Source organism: Panicum virgatum, chromosome 3K (genome assembly GCF_016808335.1).
Source record: "Panicum virgatum strain AP13 chromosome 3K, P.virgatum_v5, whole genome shotgun sequence".
Lineage (NCBI taxonomy): Eukaryota > Viridiplantae > Streptophyta > Magnoliopsida > Poales > Poaceae > Panicum > Panicum virgatum.
Window position 1 is genome coordinate 46,032,256 of NC_053138.1, and position 15,608 is coordinate 46,047,863.

Here is a 15,608-nt window from a genome sequence, read left to right on the forward strand (position 1 = left end):
GTGAACCAACAGCCTCACCAGTTCAATGTCCGGTCCGATCCCAATAACTATGGTCCCGCCTGCCACCCTCCGCTCATCCTGGCCACCAGCCTCTGCTCCTTTGTGCATCCTGACCGCGGCCCTTGGCTCCGCTGCGTGTCCCGGTCGCCGCCTCCACTCTGTCACGTTTCCCGGCCTCCCGCCCTGCGCGCAGCCTACTGCCGGCGCACGCAGCCTTGCCGCGCCACCAGTAGGCAGCTGGGCTCCGCTGTGCCCACGGCCAGCTACCAACCTCCATCAGCAGGGTAGGGGAAGGGGCGGAGAGAGATGAGAGGCCATGAGATCGAGTTGGGAGGAAGGGAGAGAGAAAAGATAAGGGGAGATCGGGAAAGGGGGCAGGTTTAAGTTTAAATGGGATCCCGTTAGTCGTGTCGAGCCCGGTTCAGCACTAAGGGTCGGGTCCCAACCTAGACACGACATGAACTATCGGGTCGGGTCGGCACTAACCCTATTGATTGTGGGCTGAACTGGATTAGAGTCGTGTTTTTTCGTGTCGCCTGTCCAGCCCATTTGGCCATCTATGCTACCCCCCAACCCCCCCCCCCCCCCCCCCCCCCCGACCATGGAGGATCATCTGTCGTCGTGGTTGGCCCGATGCTGCGGCTGGTAGTGCATCGGCCTGGCCTTGCTGCTTCTAGCTTGTCTTGTTGCCCTGCAGGTGGTTGTCCTCGAATAGGAGCTTGCCGATCGATCAGCAACATCGAGGTGGTATAATTAACTTTTTGCCATTTGCCACTCTGTGAGAGGGGTTAATTGCACCCCTCAAATAGTGGCAAAAAATTAAATACCCCCGATTGAAGTAGATCGCTTTGAAGCTGTACACGTCCGCCTTCTCGGTGCTGCTGGCGGCGGCATCACCGCTGTCCTTTTAAAGCACCTCCGATGCATACAAGATACATACGTTGTTGCTGCCTCCGGTTGTAGATGGAGCATTTTTGGCAATACGAAAATATATTGGTCTATAAGTGGATCCAAGAGTATAAAAAAATGTAAGAAAATGGTATAATTTAAATAATATAAGAATTATAATGACACTGCTAGGAATACACAAATTGTAAATGGCGTATCTCCGAACTCGTAAACTTACAGTGGCACCAATCCAATTAACCTTATATTAAATGTTGAATTCTCCTCCTGCAATGGCTACCACTGTCAGCCCCACCTCCTGAAACACTCATGCGCGGTGGATGATATAGAATTTGATAAACAAGTTACATGACTATATAATGCCCCTAATTATATATCATTCTAATATATGATTTTCAGCTAGTGAATAGTTGTTTTAAATGAAAATAAAGGTTTATGAACTATTCCATAAAAAACTAGAAATCATAAACTCATAAAGACATAGGAGCACAGAATCTCCATATGCTTTAGAAGTTGTGGGAATTCATAGAAATTTTTTGGCCTTACTCTCTCTTCACATGTGCGTCTCAACACATGTCATGCCTACTCCTAGACTTGATCCATGAGACCATGAGCAAGTCATTATTCAGTTGTCTTCGATAGATATTAACCGATCAAAATATAGTTATCTTAACAAGAGTTTAAAAAATTATTAGTACACTCATATAAACATAATCACATATGTACACTACCTTATTTTTATATTGTAATGAAAATATCTTTTGTACATATAATCTTTCATCTAGAAACATCTATAACAATAATAACATTTATATAATTTCTATATTGTTTTGTAGGAATTATATACCTATTTGATTTAAACAATATTTTAGAAATTTTCTTAGCAGGATAAAGATTTTTTTTACAAGTGCCAATTGTTACACTATATTGAAATGGTGATGAACCTTCTCCACCCTTGCTACTAGAGGGGTATGTACACTGAATCCGAATATATGCTTTTGCTATTTTTCTAATCTTGAGTAAGTATCAACACATCATCTTCGCTCAAGTATCTTTTACCATTCAAACCGAAGGCGAAGGCATGAGAAATTGTGTCTACTGTGGTAAGGGGTGCGCCTAGTGGCGAATCCAGATATTAATATTAGGTTGGTCCAATACAAACAGATTTTTTTAAGCAATTGTTATGGGCTGGACTATTAGAAGGTGCCAGCTGGAGGTGAAACTAGCATAAAATCTATGGTGGTGCCCAACGTGAAGAAGTGTGCAAATTTCTGAGCTTTTATTTGGTAAAAGTGAGCTACTCAAAGGCAAATCTTAATTTTCCCTGGTGCCCAATCACCATTCAACCATAACTGGCGCCGCCCCTGGCTGCCTAGCTAGAGGAAGAAAATGTGATGGATGAATTCATTGGGCCGGATCTTAGGGTGGGCCGTAGCTCACCTAAGCTACCTCCTAAGATCCGCCCCGCCACTGGGTGTGCCATAATTGCTTCTTGCTATTACCAAATACTATTATTTTCATCCAATTTGTAAGAAAAATAGTTTGTAGAACCTGCATGGAAAAGTGGTGATAAATCTTCCATATCTATTTTTAAGGTAAGTGCATCATCTCTCTTCACTTACCTTGTTAGCCGAGCGCAGTGGGGCTATCTATCTCTACGGTACATGCCAGGTCAGTTCAAGCTGCCAAATGGTCTTATCCCACTACCACTTGTAGTTTGGTTTTATATATGAAAAAAGTTCAATTTGCTCCTCTCAACTATAGCCAAAGTCTGGATAACCCCCTAAACTATAACTTGATTTAATTTACCCCCTAAACTATGCTATTTAGTTTATTTTACCCCCATAATATAATTTATTTTTTTTGTTTCTCCATCCACAAGTTGAATTTTAATTTCAAATTTTGCAGAGTACTAGTGGACATCACAATGCATATTTAGAATTTTTTTGTAATTTTTCTCCATCAATTTTCATATAATATTGAACTCCAATGATTAATTTATTATTAAATATACTAAACTATCAAAATAATGATAAAAAATTATGATATATTTTTCTAACATGCGTTATGTTATCTTGCAAAATTCTAACCTAAAACTCCACCTATGCATGGAAAAAATGAAAAAGACTATTATATTAGAGGGTAATTTGAATCAAATTGCATAGTTTAGGAGGTAAAATAAACCAAATGATAGTTTAGAGAGTTATCCAAACTTTAAACTTTGGCTATAGTTGAAGGGAGTAATTTAGAGTTTTTCCTTTATCTATGCACTATCTTAAAATGTTAGAATGCGTGAGTAATTGAACTTTCGAACAAGTGAATAATGAATAGAAGGGGATTTATTTTCATCATTTGTTAGAATGCGTGAGTAACTGAGGAAAGGAGTACTCAAGAGCAAACACTATCTTTCCCTACTCTATTTTCATAATTTATCTATGCACTATCTTAAAATGTTAGAACGAGTGAGTAATTGAACATATATAGGCAATGATTCCTTTCCTCAATTGCATTCACTATCCTTACCAGCTTGATTGCACTGGAATCTTGCAAAAAAAAGCATACACTTTGGTGGCAAACTTTACCGAGCCAATGTATGATGCAGTTTAGCAATAGATGCAATGAAGCTTCGCAACACACAAGCATAACTATCATCAAAACTCCTACAAATACTATATCCAGTTTTTACCACTTGCCGACTCAAAAAGTGCATCCAGATATAGCAACCAGCTAGGACACAGTATGATAAACATCATCACAGAACTTGCAGTCATCATAAGCTTTGTGAATACCACCATATCAGGATTAACATCTGAGAGTTCAGTCCTAGGGTAGAAGTCAATCAGTCGCTCATTATCTCACTTCCATCTGAATGCTCAGAGGCATCAGTAACATCCCCAAGCTCTTCAGCCTCTTTTCTGTCGGTTTCCATGGCATCAACTTCAGATTCTTCATCATCAGTGTCCTTGTCCTCATAAATGATAGGTGGCCCTACCTCTCCATCATCAGCTTCATCATCAGCAATCTGGACCATAATACTAGTATCAATTGCAATTTCGGAAAAGATAACCCCTTTAAGGGAAGGAAACTTACCTCACTGAAAAGATAATCTAGAGTGGTAGAGAGTTGAAGTGCTGACTTGAAGGTTGATGTTCTTGCATCAATAAGCTGGGGGAGAAATTGTAGTCAGTAACATCAGTGGCCAACAATAAACACGCAAGAATTGCTATGTGTAGCAGCACAAGGACCGAAAGAGCTGGTATATAAGATTTTGTGGCTATATTGTCTTGTTGCAGATCAAACTCGACATCATCTAGGAAACAATGTAGTATCTTGTGATGCGTAGAATATCCTTATAACAATGCAAGTTCCCTTTTCAATGAGGCGGTAAGATCCTATGCAAGCATTAATCATCACTGAATGAGCATATCATCATGTACTCCCTCCGTCCAAAAAAAAAATCATTCTAGGATTCAAAAATTTGTCCCAAAAAACAAGTCATCTTACTCTATTTAGAAAGTGCATGCGCATGCAAAAATCAATTGATGCCAATGGGTAATAAATAGGGGCAAACATGGTCATTTTAACTTCTTGTTAATTAGTGCCAAAAAACAAGTTTTTGGGACGAAGGGAGTCCCTTTTAAGCTAATATAAGTGTTGGCATGCTGGGTTCTATTAAGATTTTTTTACAACTTCCAATTGACAAAGATATTGCCCTGGTTATTCTTCACAGCAATGCAGTTACTTCGTTTGACAGCAAGCCAAAACAATTGCTAACCTGGTAGAGTGAGTTGAGCAAGGACAGAGAAGATTCCTGGGACACTATGCTGCTCATGTGCCGATTAAGTAAAGTTTGCAGCCAGGGAAGTAAACAAACCAAGACTGCGCCCCTGAGGAGGAAAAGACAGCTGTGTTAAATCGAGGAATTTAAGAATTGTCTGAAACTTAGAAAAATGCAGGATTAGCAAAAGGTAAACAGGTGATGACAACATGACTACACAGCATTACAGCAGAATAAGGAACTCAACAAGCAGAGAAAGGCATTCAGATCAGGAGCTCGACCCATGCTCAGGCGTCTCAATGAACACACATATACAAATCAGATATGCACAGACATCATCTTGTCCCTCAGAAGCCATTTCTGTGCAATTATATAGCTAATTTCCCAAACCTGTTACAGTCCCAGGAGCATGGCAATAAGTTAACATGCACATGAACAAAAACAACTGATGTCAAGAATAAGAAAAATGATTAAAAATTCACTAGAGACCATGTATTGAAAGAAGAATAAGGCCTTGATTCACTAATCACGATAAGCATGCGACCCATGAAGGCCATCTCATATTCAATGAATTGAGTGTGTCCATATTACATGCACCACAAGTCCAAAATATTTATGTACTAAACAGATGATATGCTTCCATAGAATATTACCTAGATTGTATTTGCAATACGAAGAACTTGAGAAGCTTCACAACATCTGATGGTGTTAGGAGTGATATAGATTTTGCAATAACCTGTGTGTAACCCAACAGTAAAATTATGAGACATGACAAAGTAACACTCCACCAAGTCGCATCAATATCAATTGACATAGTGTACTCTCTGTTGTTTGTCAATAACCTGAACATTACCGAACCCAACGGTCTCCAAAATCTCTTTGTCAATTGCAATATATTTCCAAACCCAATAAAAATACCTCTATAAATATATTTTATTTAGACAACTGTATACATATGGTTTTTACTTTTCCAATATAAAGTCTAGAAAAGATATTGATACTCTATCTTTAAAGGTTTGTGACCAGAGGGAGAAAATACTATCACCAGGGACAACAGGTATGCAGTTGGTTTCAGATTTGATGGGTAACACAACCAACATAGGATAGATGTTTTTAAAAATTTTGGCACAGAAAAGAATACCTTCTCATCTCTATTATACAAGCAAGTTAGCAATGATGAGTTATCATCAGCACGCAGAGCTTGCTTGAGCAAAATATGGACCGAATCTGCACTTGGTGGCACCATAGATAGTGTTTGCTCTTGAGTAACATTCTTTTCATTATCTCTATTGATCAAATCCAGAGTAGCTAGTTTTTCGCCGATAGTAGGTCCATCAAGATCATACTCTGGCATTTCCTCATTGACTGTGTCTGAAACATCCCAACAAATTTCAAAAGCCAGTTAATTAAAGAACTAGAAAACAGAGGTACCCTTAACTCTGTTCATTCATAGTTAAAATAGTTAGTGCATGAGAAAATTCCAACTTTTCTACTCCACCATGTTATGACAAAAGCAGGTTAATTAAAGAGCTAGAAAACGAAGGTTAGCGTTTGTGCAGGAGATGTAGATGCAAGTCGTCAGAATGTCAATTTTGAATATTCCCTCCGTCCCAATTCCCAAAAAAAAAGTCATTCTAGGACTCAAAATTTGTCCTAGAAAACAAGTCATTTTACTCAATATAGAAAGTGCATGTGCATGTAAGAATCAATTACTACCAAATATGGGTAATAAATAGAGGCAAACATGGTCATTTTACCTTCTTGTTAATCTGTCCTAGAATTTCTAGAATTACTTGTATTTTGGACAGAGGGGGTATGTGCTAAATAACTAGGCATGTCTCACCATTAGTAGAATCCAAAACAGATGATGTCCTCTTCCTTGCTCTCTCTTTTTTCTTTGCACTTTCTTTTTTCTTTGTCTTTCCATGATGAGCGGGGGTTGTGTTCTCTTGCATATCTATTTCTCCTAACTCCTTGCTATTCACTATTGCTGCAAAGGAATAACAGGTTACGTCAATGGCATGCATAATGCACATGACATGCGACTCCCCAAACACTCTAGCATAAGCATACCATATAGCTGTCAGAAAACATGGATACATTTTTTCAGACAACTGTACTAGTAGGTTTTTAAGAACCAAGACGTAAAATGAACACTCACATGAAGTTACACGGATACGTATCAGTATCGAGGCCAATACGGATATGCCGATACGTCATTTTCCAAAAAACAACTCCGATCCGTGGATACGTTTCAGAACTTTTTTAAAAAATATATAAATAAATAAAGAACAATGCATATTAAAGTTCAAAACAATAAGAAATCGAAGTTCAACATAGGCAAATAGCAATCAGCACACAACAAACATGGGTAAATCTAGGAAACTGCTATAATTTATTAAGGACAGCTTGCAGTTCAATGCTTCATGGTTTATGCTTCTACATCCTCAACAGGTGCTTCATTCTCCCCCCTGTTTTAGGCTTCTCTATAACGTTGACATGAGCCCACAGTGGAGCCTTTGATATCAATCGTGGATGCAGGTCCTACACTAGCACTAGCACTTGCGCTCGCACCTCCAACAGTGGCACTAGCATTGCTCGATGTATGTAGCCATTTACAGAAGTCAGAAGAAAGCAAGAACGGGTCTGAGGTCCCTAGATCGGGCCGTCGAGGACGGGGAGGAGGGAATCAGAGAGGACGACGAGAACGGGGAAGGGGAAACTCACCGGAGATTGCAGCCGGCGCTCCTCCTTGCCGGCGGGGGGCGGCTCGTCGCCGGCGACGGCGGGCGGCGGCGCTCGTGCGGGTGCCTGGTTGGGCGGCGCCTGCGTGCGTACTCGAGCGCGAGTGCTGGGCGTTGTGGGGGGTTTAGGTCAGGGACGGGGATAGGAGGCTGAAGAGCTTCGTGGGCTGGGCCGTGTTCCAAAAACGTGGGCCTATTTGCGAATTTTTTTTGGATACTCCGGGAGTACGAATCCTCATCATATCACCACCATATTTACTCCCTCTGTTCCAAATTATAAATCATTACAAGAATCCTAGATAGTCAAATTATTTTAAAGTTTGACCAAAATTATAAAGAGAAATGTAAATATTTATGACATCAAATAGATACACTATGAAAATATAGCTAACAAAGAATCTAATGATATTTAATTGGTATCATAAATATTATTATCTTGTCATATAAATTTGTTCAAACTTGAAAATTTTTGACTCTCCAAGATTTTTTAAATGACTTATAATTTGAAACGGAGGGAGTATTTGCGATTTTTTTTATATCCTCCGCCGGCCAATCGGCTACCACTGTCGGGCCGCCGCCGCCCCTAGCCCTCTCCTCTGGGACGACCGGTCATGAAAACTCCGGCAATCCAAAACTCTAAAAGTTCCGCTCCCTCGACCCCACCCCAGTTGCCGGCGACCTCGCTAGCGGCCGTTCCCCCTACCTATCACCTTTCCCCACCCACCCCTTGCCTCTCATCCCTCCCTTAGCTCGCCGGCTGCAGCCCCACCCTTCCCTGCTTGAGGTTGAAGATGAACAAGGGCTCTGCGACGTGGGCGTGCCTACTGGCTCGTGCGATAAATAGACTCCGTGATTTTTTCCCACCTCCACGGGTTTGGATGAGATCATACAAAACATTTCCTTTTAGGTATCGAGGACCATGAGACGGTGAGGCAGGCTATTTGGGCTAGGTCAGGATGCTGAAACAGAGAGAGGGAGAGGGGAATCCTAACTTTGATGCCCCCCGCTATCTGTAAAAGAGACAAGCAAGGGGGGGGGGGGGGTGAGGGGGGGGGTTCCTATACATACTGTGGAAGGTGGATAAGCAATACATCTATAAAGCCCACTAAAGATCCAGTAACAATAGATCTGAATTCAACAATAAAAAAAATAAATTCAACATTTATGAAAAATCAATCAACAATTACAAATGGGTCATTTTGATCCATGCCACTACAATTTCTTGAAGTTGGATTTCATGTTGAAATCCATGCCATTGAGTGGCATGATTTTGAACGTGACACCCAATTTCACGGAGTTGTGGTGGCACGAATCGAATTTTCCCATTACAAATAGTAGATTCAACATTTTTCAGAAACACATACATCAACTTGTTGAAAAATACTACTTTCAACATTTTTTACAAACTATTTCAACATCTTAAGATAATAGATTCAACATTCATAAAAATCGAGATCAACATTTTTTTCCAATACATCTTCTCCGCCGGCGGTAGGAAGCAAGGGCGGAGGCGTGCGGCAGCAGGGGCGGAGGGGCAGCAAGCAAGGCACGGAGGCGGCGAGAAGCAGGCGCGGGGGTGCGTGGAAGTAGGGGCGGGCGCACGAGAAGCTGAGCGAAGGCGGCGCACGGAGTGTGGGGAGTAGAGACGGGGCGGCGGCGCGTGGCAAGGGCCGACGTGGCGGTGCGGTGGGGGCAGGGGCGGGGGCGGTGGGTGGACGGAAAGGAAGATGAGGGAGGGTTTGCCGGAGGAGATGAGATGATGGTAGAACTAAAAAAAATCAGATGACTAGTAGATGTTGCATGAATCTCAAACAGCGAAAAGTTGAGAAGAAATTTTTTTTCCTGAAGATGTATAGAATTTCATGGTCGGACAGTCTTGGAGTGTTACCCGTTCCAGGCCCAGTTCGGTACGGCCCATAACATTTTCTCGCAGGACCGCGGCAGAGTTTGTGGGCTACAGGAGCAAGGCCCCATTGCGGCCTCGGTCTGTCGCAATCAGGCCGGGCCGCATATCCTTGCCCTTCCGCTCCACATATTTAGTCTGTGTGCTTTTCCTCGCTGCCGTCGCTGATTTCCTCCTGCTGCCGTCGCGAACCCGACGCTGCCCTTCCCAAGACGCCCCCTGCTCCAATTTAGTCCCTCATCCTGGAGATCAGGTTAAGCTGATCCAGTGAAGATTCAATCTTTACCACATCCAGGACCAGGAGGTCATGTCCGAAAAGGACTGTGGTAAGCGGGAATATGTGATATTTTTCTTGCAAGTTCCTTTCTTTTAATTACCACGGGAGTCAGTGTGCTGTTGCCAATCGTGATGAAAAGCATGTGTAAATCGCGAGCGGTCTCAATAAACAGAGTTGGAGTAGCCATTTGTTGTTAGTTTAGAGTTAGGATCTGTAGCTGTTGGTTGGAGCCCTAAGATCTAAATTAAAGATGTTCCTCATGCCAAAACTCTCATCTGTTACCGTATTAGTCTTTAGTCAAGACTGGCTCGATCGGCATGAGCAAGAGCAAGTTATCTTACTTTCAACTACCACCTTTTGTTGTTCAACTGAGACTCAATAGGTAGTTTTTAGTTGTTCCATTTCCATATTTTCTAAGCGTCAAAGTTTCTAACTGTTGCGGTGGGTGCCAGGGCCGTCGGCAGTGGTCGGTGTCGGCCTCGACGTGCGGCGGTGTTACGCGCGCGACGGAGTCTGGTCCGGCTCCACACGTTCTCGGTCGGGGTGACGGCCGATGCAGCTATGCAGCTGCTATGTGCAGCCAGCGCGTCGACGCCCCTCTAAGGGGCCTCTGTGGGGTGGCGGGACAATGGCGATGGCGGTGTTGTTGGCTTGGGGCCTGCCTTCTTTGCCCGACGTCCGTGCTAGAGGGTTCCTTTGGCGAAAGCTGTGGCAACGGCGATGCCGGTTGGGTGCCGTTTTCCTTGTTGGGGGGCATCGTTTTCCCCTCTAGCACTATCATCCAAAGGTGAAAGCCCGGTCCTTTCCGGACGTGCGACGGTGGCGCCATTGGCGTCACTCCCTTCCTGAAGGCGTCGCATTTGGATTTTTGTCGCGGCTTCGATGTCTCCTTCGGCGGTTTGCTCTTTGCTCCTTGGCAACTGGTTGATGCGTAGAGGCGGGGCTTGCATTGTGAAATCGGAGCTGCCACGTTCGGAACGTGGCTCGGCAACGATGACACGCTGTGAGCCCCCCTCCTCCGAAGGCCGGGTCTCTGCTGGGGCATGCTTCCGTTGGGGTGAGGTGTTGGTTCGTGATCGGAAGTCGGAGCTGCTCTTCGGTGGTTGAGCTTGGCAACGATGACCGGTTGCGGCCGCTTGCTTTAGGCCCGTCGGTGGTTGGCTCGTGGGTGTCTTGCCATGGGAAGTCAGAGCTGCATAGTTTGCTCTATGCTCGGTAACAATGACCCATGGCGGTGCGTCGTGTTTGTACTCAACCGCGTTGCGTGGGTTGGTTAGCCCCTCGGACGCCTCCTTTGGGCATCTCGTTGGGTTAACTTTTCTTGTACATAATTTCTTTCGTCTTAATTGAGCGGCAGAGCTCCTGCCTTTTTGTTAAAAAAAAAGTTTCTAACTGTTCAGGTAAAATAGTACGTGAAACTGATTTGGCTGCTCAATCCACTTGTAGCATTGTTACCATGTTCATATGTGGAGAAAATACAATGTTTTACATTTTAGCGTGGTGAAACTGTATATCCCCATTTTTGTGTTTGTATCCTTCAGGATTTCAACTGTATGTAATTCGAGATTGAACAAACTTCTTTGTTTTCAGATGAACAAACAATGGCATGGGAAGCTTTGGCCAGTTCTGCACCAATAGACACATTTGAAAAGGAGGCCATGCAATCTGCCTGTCACAAAGATATAACAGAGAGTCCGTGGGATCCATCTAATCTTGTTATACTCATGAGAGCAAAAATTTGGAAAAGATACGTGAGGTATGGTAATTAGCTGTCTGTTTGATTTTCCCTTGGCTTGTTATCTTTCCTAGTATGTGGACTTGATATTATTATTATCTCTTCCAGTTGTGGATGCAAAAATCTTTACAGATGGCTAAGGCGTTACCAAATGATATAATGATCCCAGATCGTACTCCTAAGGTGTATTTCTTCTTCTAATCATCCTTTACAGAACTCAGTTGACAAATCATTCTGTTATATTAATTAGTCATGTCTTTTTAGTTCTGCAGCATTTTAGTTTACCTAAGTTCTCTGCTAGAAAAATGTTTATTTTCATAAAATTCCACCAGTAAGACCTCCTTTATTATGTTTTCATTATCTGGAAACCTAATTGCATTCTTTTTCTCTTCCAATTGTGACCGGACCGATCTAGTTCGTGCAAAATGCCTTCTATGATATATCTCACAGGTTGGGACCGGTACTGAAAAAGGATAGTGTCCGGTGCTTCCTCCGTTTGTTCACAACCTCTCCTAGGGCAATGGCATGGAATTGGAGAATAACCTCTGAAACCTTGACCTGCACTGTCAGCCATAATGCCCTGCGATGTGCAAAAGTTGTATTGGAGGGCAAGAAGCCTCAGCTGCATTGTATGCATGCCAATCCAAACTGCATCAATCCACATGGATACTTTCCTCTCCATGAAGCTGCTGAACGGTTCTCTGTTGACATGATCAAGTTGCTCTTCCGCCATGGTGCTTCAGCCAATGTACGCACCGTTGGTGATGATGTCATTGAGGATCTACTCCCACTCCAAGTTGCAGTTGAGAATGCTTGCATGCATAAGTACCTCGAGGACAATATATCTCCTACCCAGTATCATCGGGATCATATCTACAAGCTCATTCATCTGCTTTGCTTACCTGAGATGGTCTGTTTCACTCTCTCTCTCTCTCCACACAAAGCACTACTACTTAAGCAGCTTGACAAATTAAAATTGTTTACTTTGTTATGTTTTCAAAATTTCACATGTTTTGCTGCATGTTCTTGTTTCAAACTGAGAGAAATGGAGTCAGAATTTTATTTGAAAAAAGGTTTTTGCTTTGCTTGGATGAAACAAGGTGATGAAATATAAAGTTATTCACAGCTGCCTGCTTTGCATGCAAATGCTGAAAGACACAGATTTGGTCCTTTTTTGGTGCAGACCATCTAGCTTGGAACTAAAATTGCTTTGTTGTTGTTGCAGAAGATCTTCTTGGACACTGTTATAACCCTTGCTGAAAAAACAAATAATCTAGTTGATGAACTGTGGAATTATATTAAGGAGAGAAACTTGTTCAGAGTTCACTTTTAGTACTGGCAGCCCAAAAGCAGATTTGGAAGCATGGTTGGTTCAATGTTATCATGTATCGCATATTCAGAGAATGTGGTGCGCTAAGCTTTGAAACTGGTGATAATGATGAGGCACGGTTCGCACGGAAGCAGCTGGAGGAAATATTTCATTTTGTTAGTTTAATTTCCCATGCTGGTGAAGCTCTTGATAAATATATCCAGTCACATTCAGAGGTATGACCACTTTCTTTATATAATTACAGTTACAGTGTCATTCTTCCTTCCAAGGTTTAAAAAGACGCTGCTAGGCGCTTGCCTAGAAGCACTTATGCGCTGTGCGACGGGGTACTGCCTTGCCTATGGGGGTAGGCGGGTATGGTGGCTGCCCAACTGTTGCCGGTGAAAGCTGTCCAGATCCGCCAAGGTAGGGACGTGTGGGGGCGGCATGGAGGTCTGGCGATGATGGGGGAGGAGCTGTGTGAGGTAGCGGCAGCCGGTGGGGGAAGATGTGGCATCAGGCGATGGAGGCGGGAAGATCCGCCATGGCTGGGATGTGTGGGGGTGGCGCGGACGTCGGGCGGTGGTGGGGAGGAGGTAATGTCGCGGGGGGGGGGGGGGGGGCAGCGACGACCGGTGGAGAAGGAGGCGATGTCGGCCGATGGTGGTGGCACGGGCGAGTGACGGGTCATGGGCGTGAGCAGAGTTGGGACTCGAGAGGGAGGAAGAGAGGCTGGGGGAAGGGATATAATATGTACTGGAGGCCGGCACGTGGGAGACTTGGGCCGTTAAATGGGCCTGCTCCTCTTTCTCCCCATTCTTTGGCCACTGAACTCTTATTTTTTCTTTTTATTAGTATTTATACATGTATTAGCTTCTGCCTAGAAAAACACCTAAGTTCTAGGTGGTGGGTCACCGCCTAGAGAGCGCCTAGCGCCTTCTTAAATCTTTGCTTCCTTCGACCGTATTTTTATACTTATACCACATACTTCCAAAGTTCCATATCTAATGTGAGCAAGAATAGTGCAATTCTCTCGTTGATTTCTGAGGTGGTCTCGATTTCAGACCCTATACTAACATAGCCAGCATAAGGTGATTGAGTTTGTCTTCGCTGTTGTGGCCTTTGGCTAACTTTGTCTTAACCACCACATAATTGAGCTCCCCATGTGGTGTGGCTTCTCAAACTTCGCGCTAAAGCTTAGCCCATGTTGTTTTCAGAAGCTGAAGTCCAAGTAGTGGGTTGTTTCCACTAGTAGCGGTCATCCTTGAAATAGATATTATAAGAGTAGTGCCCTCTGGTTGATTTGACTGCGAATTGAGTTAGCTATGTGATTAGATACTAGGGGCACACAAATTTTCTTCGTGACCTATCTTTGATAAGTAATGTTCACAAATTTTCTTCATCACCTATGTTTGACAAGTAATGCCCACAATTTTTCTTCATCACCTATGTTTTCTACCTCTCCCACCTCTAGCACGAATCTCATCTCTTAGTACGAACCAGGTGGTATTTTTAAATAAAAGGAAATTGGCATCCAAATTCAAGTCCAAGAGGACTTGTACCTGGTGGTGGGGCTGTACATATATTGTGCAAACTATGGAAGTATTTTACTCAACTCTACTGTATCGGATATTTCTGTGTCACGGATCAGAAAAGTGTAGCAGGCTTGATAAGATAAGAACTTTATGTGCCTTAGTGAAAAGGCCATTCTTTTGCCCAGCCTCTATAATTTCGATTGTAAGTTAAAACAACAGAGCTTAATTTGCAGAACTTGATCAATATGTTTTTTTATTTTTTACATATATTGTTCATGAATTCTTATGTGTTAGTTCTCCTCTTCTAATTTCTGGATGCATAGCACACCAAATGGCAAAAAAAAAAGTGGATGTTAGTCTTTGCTCTTCATCTGAGCTAATAGATTTTGGTCTATATCTTGAGCGGACTGTGTCCGTGAGAAATGTTTTGGCTCAGTTCCTCACACACATGACCCATGCTGGACACAGTTAAAGAAGTCTGTTTTTCTGTTAGAAGGCCATGAACACTTTGTCCATGTATTTTTTTATAAAGGCTCTTCAATTGAGTTAAAACTACACTAAGTCATGCCTTGTTCCTTTTGAAGTGTCTAATTTAATCTGTAGTTACCAAGACTGAATAAGCTTAGATCTTCCAGTTTAAGGAAACCAAGACAGCAGATAAGGTAAATATGAATACATTTGCATATTTAGTTTACAAAATCTGGTATGCTTGTATTCAATTCGATCGCAAACTGTTATATTTCGTTCCACTTCATATGGTACAATGTCTCATACCATTCTATCATCTCTTTGCCACCATATGATTCACACTACATGATATATACCAGCAGGATATTTATTTTTATGTTGCATTTTTCATTCCCTCCGTCTCATAGCTTAAACGTCATTCAGGTGCGTCATGTGGAGGTCCTTGAACATGTTTCATCAATTCTTGAGGAATTTGGATTTTCCCCTAAAAGAGACTGCATTGACGTCAGAAACCTGTACTGCTCCTTTTGCTTCTCTTCAATATAATATTTATATGCAAAATTACAAATACATGGTTAGTTTGTTAATTATTCAATCATTCTTCAATTTGTTTTTGAAGCCGCCCTTATGACTGCAAGATTCCTAGGGCGGCACATGATCAAGGTTAGTAGGTTGATCATTCAGGTAACTATTTCTGAATTTCAAAGAACACGGGCCCTGACTACTTTCATGGACATTAGGGCTTGTGCATGCAACCAATGAGCTTACAGAAATGCCTTATCTGAATTCTGCTGAGGAAAAGGTAAATATAGTCACATGTTACCCATGAGTCTGCATCTTCGCCTTTTGTTTTCTTTGTTTTCTGTTTGTTTTCCATAGTGCCTTGTTAGATATTTACATGGGGTATCGCATCGTATTATACTCTGAAAAAATTATTCAGCTTTACTTTCCCA

The 15,608-nt window shown here is 42.6% G+C and overlaps 1 protein-coding gene and 1 pseudogene across 1 annotated transcript; one reads left to right on the plus strand and one right to left on the minus strand.

Annotated features, from left to right (window-relative positions):
* Positions 1-3,387: 3,387 nt before the first annotated feature.
* LOC120699349 lies at positions 3,388-7,578 on the minus strand. The gene is made up of 7 exons (XM_039983317.1): positions 7,412-7,578; positions 6,528-6,674; positions 5,826-6,055; positions 5,338-5,420; positions 4,682-4,793; positions 3,997-4,071; positions 3,388-3,928 (listed from the first exon to the last, which is right to left on the minus strand). Exons 2-7 carry the CDS (start codon positions 6,637-6,639, stop codon positions 3,746-3,748), a joined length of 795 nt encoding a protein of 264 aa, XP_039839251.1. The 5' UTR covers positions 6,640-6,674; positions 7,412-7,578; the 3' UTR covers positions 3,388-3,745.
* On the plus strand, positions 7,286-15,323 carry LOC120700958 (annotated as a pseudogene).
* The last annotated feature ends 285 nt before the right edge of the window (positions 15,324-15,608 follow it).